At 42.0% G+C, this 9283-nt stretch overlaps 1 protein-coding gene across 1 annotated transcript; it reads right to left on the bottom strand.

The window, feature by feature from the left end:
• Positions 1-1949: 1949 nt before the first annotated feature.
• On the bottom strand, positions 1950-8529 carry gpr157 (G protein-coupled receptor 157). Its single transcript, XM_080763369.1, has 4 exons — positions 7840-8529; positions 5609-5822; positions 5155-5346; positions 1950-3387 (listed from the first exon to the last, which is right to left on the bottom strand). Exons 1-4 carry the CDS (start codon positions 8211-8213, stop codon positions 3208-3210), a joined length of 960 nt encoding a protein of 319 aa, XP_080619495.1. The 5' UTR covers positions 8214-8529; the 3' UTR covers positions 1950-3207.
• Between the last annotated feature and the right edge of the window lie 754 nt (positions 8530-9283).

The raw sequence follows: 9283 nt of genomic DNA, 5'->3' as shown, positions 1-9283 counted from the left end.
TCTGTGGTTTGGGGCCACTCTACTAAGAAGCAACTGTAATGTAAATACCTCTTGCCCGTGGGCACAGTGAATAATTGGGCATTGGAGAATGGCTCAGAGAAACACAACGGATGATCATTCAAAAATGGAAAACTGTAGGTTATTAAATCCATGTGGAGCGGTACAAGTACATCCCGCGATACACATGGAGTGGTGCGAGTCCATCAAATATACAGGAGTATCACAATGGGTGGGATGTGTATCGCCTGTTGGCCACTTGCATGGCCCGAGTAGGCCTGGCGCCCAAAAGGGCACCGGCCTAGTAGTTCTAATGACCAGATACATTGTCCGAACATTCTCAACACCACCACTGAGGGAAAAGGTGTCACGTAGCCAAAGGGCACCGGCCTAGTAGTTCTAATGACCAGAAACATTGTCCGAACATTCTCTACCACACCACTGAGGGAAAAGGTGTCACGTAGCCAAAGGGCACCGGCCTAGTAGTTCTAATGACCAGAAACATTGTCCGAACATTCTCTACCACACCACTGAGGGAAAAGGTGTCACGTAGCAAAACTATTCCCTCTCACCTTGGGTGGTTAATGTTTTTTGGCACATCAACACAGCCTCATGAACGATCTGTCATCAATAAAACATAGCCATTAACAAGGCATGCAAGGTCAACAAGGTCATCTCTTGCAGTATAGACGCCACCCTTTCACACCAATGAATTAAACAAGTGGGACACGAGCCAGTAGGAGATAAACCACTGTCCTTAAGTGTTTCCATGGGTTAAAGCTGCTTCAATGTCAGCCAAATCTGAAAACCTATTCACTGAAATAACTACTAGGAGTAGGAGCCACATGCTGCATTCTTACTGCAGCAAAAGAATGCCACCATTCATCATCTGGGGAACCTCAAGGACAAAAATGTGGTCCACAAGACTCCACATCATTAGCATAAAGATTGTTCACTCTGTCTCGTTATAGTATCCTGTGTTCTGCCGTGGTACAATTGTTTGTGTTGTTTAAATGTTTCAAAAATGCTTTCACATCTGGTATATTACTTATATTTAATGTTTATCTAATTCATCTTATTGCTTGTCACCTATAAGAAAGGATCATCAAGATGTCATTGGATCTAGAAATACGAATTTAAGCAGTCTGGAGAACTATGAAAGGAATCTCCTCTCCTCTGGTACTGTCACCAGTGAGGGATCTCAAAAGGGCTCAGTGGGTTCATTGGTATGCATTCTGTCTGCTTTGTGGCATGTTGCTAAGTTGGGTGGCTGGAAGCCAAAAACAACTGCTCTCAAAGGAGAAGTGAGGCTTTACATATCACTCAACGGCCTCAGTTTTCAGAGTATAGACCCTATTCTTTTACAGTCTACTCTATGGTATAGACCAGTGGTTCCCAAAGTGGGGTCCGGGGACCCCCATCGGGTCCTTGAGGGAGTTCCAAGGGGTCCTCAGGTAAATGATAGTTAGGAACCAAATGGACCCTTATGGGACTGTAACTCTGTGTACAATTTTATACACTCTCAGACTCAGTTAAATTAACATTGATTTTACAATATACATTGGGGGTCCAAGAGATAGAAATGCCATTAAATGGGTCCTTGAAATTAAACGGGTTGAGAATCATTGCTAGAGCTGTAAAACTCTCCTCTCATGGGGGCCCTGAGATATATTTTACAAATGGGGGTCCGTGGGCTAATTAGTGTCAATTTGGGGGTCCTTGACATGAAAAAGTTTGGGAACCACTGTTATAGAGTATAGACAACACACTCTGATGTCACTTCTCATGGCCACATCATCAAATGATAGAAACTTTATTGTTCTGGCTGAAGATGTTCTGCATCTACAGCAAGAAAAACAAGTTGCAACTCTAGTCATGGATCGAAGAATCAATAGGTTTGGAGTGAAATCTTACCAGTCTCAAAAATCTCATAAAGACAGTCAATACCTAAATACAATTTCGATAGAATGATGAGTTAATTCACCTCTATGTATTTATTAAAGTATGAGTGATTGTAGCAGCTTCTGTATAGCTGAATAATGTAAACAAGGCATTCTTGTCCCTACATCATAATTAAATTATACAGTTAATAAAGATATTAGGCTTGGCAGACAGTCTACATTTCTTATGCATTCATTTTGTGCTGTGCTCGAGACAAAGTACGCGCCAAAGCCATGTGACATAAAGTTTAGAAATCAAAGTCCACAAATCCACTGTTCTGTGGTATGTAAAAAGCTTAAGCTACTTTGCCCATTTCCCACAGCATAAAGGCATTATCATTTATTAATTAAGTCAATAATGTATTATATGCCAAGAACGTTACTGGATTTTGGAGATGGCAGAGCTGCGGAAAGCTCAGAAAAAAAAGAAAACATTTTACAGAGTACCATTTAGCAACATAAAACTGATCAGGGGTAACATGATACACAGAGCACATCAGTGCACAAAGTAGAATATAAACATAAGTTTAAAAAAAAATGCATTATTACAAGGACTGATATTAAGATAAAAAATATATAACTGGCACTTTGGCTAACAGTGTGTGCGGCCACTCTTTTGTCTTTTTAAGACTTACTGTAACTCTTTAGATGTTTCTGCCGTGAGCTAGCACCACTACCAAGACTGGTGTGCGTTTAGCATCCTCCTGCACAAAAAAATATATAACCACCATAAAAAAGAACAATCAAGAGTAGTTTCACAGGAAAAGTCTAACCCTAAACTTTAAAAGCTCTTTCACTACATTTTTTTTTAAACAAGCACAAACTGTTCCATGTGGCCAAATTATATCGGAGATCAAGTAATAGAATCCTATTTGAAGCATCATAAGCCGGATTTATGCTTAGTTGCGCAGCAGTGTCACTCACAAAAATACAGTCTCACAGACACAGCAGTGACAGCACAGCACGATCTGTTGAGCTTGTAGATCTGCTATTTTGGTGCGCAACACTAGCACAAAAATAAGCCTAAATCAGGCTGTACATGCACCACGGTCCTCATCATCCAAAGTGCATGTGGTGTGGTATACAGTACATACCGTACATATAAAGCATGTCCCCTACGGCAGATGTGCATGCACATGCAGAATTTCCACAGCCATCTTTGCAGGCACTTGCTGTAATGAGGCTGGTGCTGAGCTGGTGCTCTTCTCCAACCCTTCATCATTTTCCTCATGTCCTCCCCAACCACAAGAAATGATCCATTGGCCCGGGCTCAGCTAGTGCTCTCTTCCGTCTCTACCAGAGGCCTTTGGGGAGAGTCTTGTGAGCTGGGAGACCCTGTTCGGCACTTACAGCAGCAGCAGAACATTGCCGAGAGACGAGCGCGGATGGGCTGGGTGCACAGAACAAACATGATGCAGTTCGCAGCACCCTGGAACGTATTGCCAATGCCCTGGGGGACCAGATGGAAAGCATTAAATGTTAACAGTAATGATTCAGGGGAGGGTTCCCCTCATTAATGTATGGTAATTCACTGTAATTACGGTATGCAAACATGGCTTTGCATACAAGTTCAATATTCTAAACACAAGTGTAAATAAACACACAATGCATACACACAGACATATAGGGCTGCTAAACATATAATTTCACTTTTGAAAAGAAATGTGTCTTTTTAACAATGTGTCCTTTTTAACAATATGTATTTTAATAGTATCGATGTAGACAACAGACAAATGATGGTGCTTGTCCCAAGGCAGTCCATGGCAGCACCTTCCAAAACTCAAAGCACTGGAACACACCCCAGGTGCTCTCTGGTTGTTTGGAAATTCAGAGCTGTCGGATCGTCACCGTTCGAAAATTCAGAACACTGTGCTCTGGGAGCACAGTGTTCTGTGCTACGTGTTACGTTGTCTCGAGCATCTGAACAACGGAGGAGTAAGTCATTGTAAAATGCGATGGTTGCGGGTTGTCTTTTACTGTAGACCAGTGGTGTCATGCTCATAGAACGCAGTACCACACCGAGGTACCAAAAAAGGTGTGACGTGCACGCCCAGGTACGGAACGGAACGGTGCACGCGCATGCATGCTAGAACGCGTCCCCCTAGATTCAAGAGAAGATGCACCTAACCTCGGGTCACAAGACTTTCCAAGATGCACCAAGTACCCAGTGGTCTAGGTTTACTGGTGGTGGGCGTGCCAGCCCCTATTTTAGTACTATTTTAGTACCGTGCTCAAATCAAATGGCTACTACTTTGCTATGGCTCCAGTAGGCTAATGCTTCTGTGGTGTTCTGCACGCAATAAATGCCTCTTTCACCGTCAAAGAAGAGATTCATCCAAAGCAAACTTTTTAGTTTCGCTACTGCAGCGCAGTGAAGAAGTTTGTCTGATTATTTAAAGTCTACTTTTGTGTATGCGTGTCTCAAACTCTCATACAATATAATCAATGAATAGGCCTATAGGCTTAGGCTAACAGCTGTTCTGTTCGCATGCCATGCTCACTTGTAGGCGTGTGCACGAGAGTGTACGTGCGTGCGTGTGCGTGCGTGCACGTGACGTAATTAAAATGCAGTGGTACCGGAAAAAAGAAGATCACCATTACACCACTGCTGTAGACAGTAGTCAACACGATGTTTATGCATGTTATAAATGAACATTCATTTGAATGAATGCTGAAAATGTCAACATTAGTTAATGAGTATATACGAGTAGTCTGGTTGTTCCGTAAAATAACTGAAATTGCACCACTGTAGAGGGGAAACAGTGCTGATTCATAAGACAACACAGATCTAGGGCATCATTTCAAAAGAATGTGGCACAACAAACGTTTATCTCAGTTATCGTGTTGTCATAATTAAAGAAAATAACTTGGCGGACCTTGTTCGCAATCACTGCGTTCGCAACTATAATTTTATTTTGTTTTTTAAGATTTGTTTTCGGCTTTTTGCCTTTATTGATAGGGAACAGTAGACAAACAGGAAATGGGGAGTGACACGCGGCAAAGGCCGTCTGGTTCGGGAGTCGAACCCGCGGGACGCCGCCCGGCTGGCTCTCAGCCTAGGTGCCCAGACGGTTTAACTAACCGTCCGGGTATTAATGTTTTTTTTTTATATATTTTTTCTTAATACTTTGTACGCTTTGTAGGAGGAGACACCGTTATGGAAATACAATGTTTCTGCCCAACAGCAACAATATGCTGGAGCTCAAGTTCAACTCACATGCAGAGTGACAAGTGCTGGGTTCTGCCTGGCAGGGGAGCCCACTAGCATCAGTACAAAGCGCACTGAGCTCCAAATACGCAGGGCAATGAAGATGATGGGGATGAGGGTGAGCTTCCTGTCAGCCATGGAAGAGGAGATGGACACAGGGCTGCTGGCCAAGAGTGGTCGGTACTCAGACAGGGCTGCATGCTAAATGAGGCACATGACAAGTTAAGACTTCTGCTAAACTATCAAAGTAATAATGATGATAAGCAGAATGTAAACGTAATTCATGTTCTATGATGAAAATGTTGAATAGCTACAAAGTGCAACATTCATGATTTGTCTCATGTGTTGTTGTTTTACTTTACATGGCTTCGGCATGGGTCACATACTGTAGGCACAATGTGTTTTGAAACATTATCATAACAAGACTTATTGAGACCACAGAAGTTTGAGTTTGAGTTCTTACTGCTCTGTGGATGTGCCTCTTGATCAGAATGTAGAGGACAGGGAGCGTGATGTAAGCCAGGACTTCCCAGATCTTCCCCGTCAGAAACATCCACAGCACATGGTCAGGAGCCTCGATCTTCACCCAGCACCACCCTACGGACACCTCGGAAGCATCGAACCCGATCTTATAGAGGCACAGAGCTGCAGTAGTAACGGCCAATGGAACACCCCAACTAGACAGGAAGGAAACAGAAGGAACCTCTTGATAAATGACCAAATGAAATGTTGCAAAACTTCCTCAAAAATCAGCTTCTCAGCAGTTCACCAGATCAGCTTATGTGTCATTCAGTAAATTGAACCGGCATAAAATCCATCATGTGTTTAATCATGAGTGTATTTGGCTCATGTGTTGTATTCTGCACTATTGTGTAACTTTGTTGCACAAAATGTGCACTCCTAAAATCATTACAAATTTACCTCAATGTAGGGAACAATATTGGTAAGATTTGCACTTACTTATTCTTAAACCTCAACCTCTAAAAGAGGCCTTTTACTCCAATGGAGGGGGACGTTGGAAGCATACTAGGGCCTTTACTGTTATTATACAGTAGGTAAACGACATGACTTATCAGCTTGTCTCTGCAACTTGACTCTGCACTGCTGGTCTCGGACAGGAACAAACTGCAGGTTGAAAAGGCCCTCAGCTCTGAACTAGGTAGAATCTGCACCTGGCTCGCAGATAACAAACTATCTTTACAGTTTACACCTGGAAAAAACTGAATCCATTCTTTTTGGATCAAATAGTAATCTCAGCAAGGCAGATGGCTTCTTGGTTAGAGTGGGTGACAACACGAAAATATGAATTACCTACCCAGGTTACATCCTGGAGGCAAATCTTTCCGGTGATAAAATGGCCACCAACGTGATAAAAAAAAGTCAACCAAAGAACAAGATTCCTATACAGGATCTCCTCACTGGTCGACAAAAACACCTTGAAGACTTTAACAGGAGCTCTCTTACAAGGTTCGACTATGCATGCACCTCTTGGTACCACAGCACCTCAAAAGGGCCACAAGGCTCCAGACTTCCCAAAACAAACTGGTCAGGCTACTTGGCCTCACCCACCTCAGGCTTAGAGTTGACGACAGAGTACACCATCTTGAACTGGGTCTGGTCCACAAGATTTGCTTGTGCAACGCAGATTCGGCACAAATAAGGGACTAAATTCATTTCGCTCCTATGCCACCAAAATGTGGAACGCCCTACCAACAGTCATTAAGACATGCAAATTCCTTGACTCCTTCAAAACCGCTCTCAAAGGGAACGGCTGCAATTCGAAACTGGCCCCGTAAAAATCTGGAAAAAAAACACCCACCCCTTTTCCACCTTGTTTTTCTGCCTTTCCCTTCTTTTATGATCATTTCCTGTGTTTGGCTATACAGAAGTGTATATTTGTACGTATCTAAATGTTCTGATGAATTGGAAATGGTGGACCCTCTTGTAAACAAGTGTAATGCTTTATGGTGTCGTCCACAGTTAACAGTTTTTGTATTTAGTTGTGCTTGAAACGTACTGTAAATCTGCAAACTGTTAATGAATACTGCGGTCCAGGCACCTTGACTGGTAATCCAGTCTGGCAGTGTGCCACGGGTTCGAGGGCCTTTACTGCATGTCACCCCATCTCTCTCCCCATTTCCTGTCAGCCTACTCTACTGTTTATCCCCCCATAATTATTTTGTTTTATAAAAAAAAATGGCGAAAGCCACTAAAAAGCATTAAAAGAAATACTTCAATGTTACCCCCTTCAATAAATTACACACCCAGATTTCGTGGATTATTTATCCAAAGTCCTTCCTAGTGAGTAGTGACATATCAACAATAAGTTATATAAAATGTTGCATTGATCAAGAGTAGTGGGAGAATTGTTTGTGGTGGCTGATCAGAGCCAAATGTAACCTACGTCTACATCCAGGGACAAGGTCATCGCCACTCTGGCTCTGATCACCAATTAAACAATGAACCAATCACAGCGTGAGGTGCATGCGCGCACAGATCTGATTCTAAATTCTTGTCTTCTACTTTCTACCTCCAGGTAAATGTACGACTGCGAAGAATAGTTATTCATATGTCCTACCAGTGAGTCACCCCAGCATGCTAATTTTGTTAAGAAACATTCCAACTAATTAAAACTCGTATAAATTGAATTGCAGTAGCAAAGTAATAGCCCGTGTATATTAGTCCCCTACTTACCTGACGATGTGGAAAAACAACACCAAGCTGTCTGCAAGTCTTTGGTTGGATCTTACGATGAAAACGTACAGGTAAATGGCTATAGCAACTGTCCAGAAAAAAGAGCTTGTATTTGCAAATGTAGATATTGCTCCTTGGGCGACACAGTCTTTAGAATCGTACTTAAAAACCTTCCAGACTCCATATGCGTATGACGTTGCAGACATCCAGTCTGAAACTGACAGATATACCAGAAGTTTTCTTGGAGTTGTCCTCAAATCTGGCCAAAATATGTATACAAATATAATGAGGGAAGAACCTAAAAACGAGAGAGCGCACGAAATCAAAACAACCACTTTTATCGAAATGTACACAACAGTCTGGTTTAGATCCATTACTTCATTTGAGAAATTGAGACTACATGTGTGACGTTTGTTCTCGTCTGGTTCTCGTCAACTTGAGCACACGCGACCGCGTATTAATAACACATGCAAGGCTGTTTACAAAATGCTCTTCCGGACAAGCAGCAGCTAGGCTACACTATTTAATTTCCACAACCGAAATCTTCCCAGTTGAAGTTCCCACATAATTAATATCACATGCGAGTTATTATTACACTACATCAAAAACAACCAGGGGCAGGCGACTATAGTGAGTGAGTGAGCCCATCCATATCGTTTCTTCATAACAGGCAGCAATGCATTCCTTACAGTGGGAAGTCAGACAAAACTTATTTAGTCCTAATGATGTTTAACTCCTCCCTTCCTATCCTTTTTAAGACATTCACCCGGAACCCAAAGCAAAGGAGGAGGTCTAAAGGGAGGTTCCTGCTTGGCTGCAGAGAGACTGCAAAGACCAAACTGCACCAATGTAAGTTCGCAACTCCTTGATTGATAGAAAATGTTATTAACAGTTTGTAGAATGGGTACAGTATAAAGTACAGGTCAATACAAAATCTGCTAAAGAGGATAAAAAACAGAAAAAGCACTGAGACTTGTTTACATAAGGGTCCTCCATTTTCAAAACATTTAAAGACAATAGATTATACAAGACTATACAAATATACACTTATATGAAAAAAAAACAACAAACATAATAATAATAATAATAATAATACCATTTATAAATAAATAAATCAGATACACGGTTAGAAAAGAAGGGAAAATATGTACAGTATAGAAAAATAGGGGGGGGGATGAATTGCAGACACCCGTAAGTGCTCTTTGAGAGCGGTTTTGAAGCAGTCTACGGATTCCTTAACGGCTGTTTGTAGGGCGTTCCACATTTGAGAGGCATATAGGAGCGAAATTAATTTAACCCCTTGTTTGTGGAACTCCCTCTGGTGTTGTGATCATGGACTTTGTTGACATTAAGGAAGTATTTTTTTGACGGGTACATGGGCATCTTAGTGGTGTAGCTTATCTTGTAGACAAGGCCCATTGCAAGATGCTGTACTCTGTCTTAA

This window comes from Protomyctophum bolini, assembly GCF_963924005.1.
Source record: "Protomyctophum bolini genome assembly, chromosome: 5".
In the NCBI taxonomy this organism is placed as follows: Eukaryota; Metazoa; Chordata; class Actinopteri; order Myctophiformes; family Myctophidae; genus Protomyctophum; species Protomyctophum bolini.
This window is presented reverse-complemented; position numbering and strand designations above follow the sequence as displayed.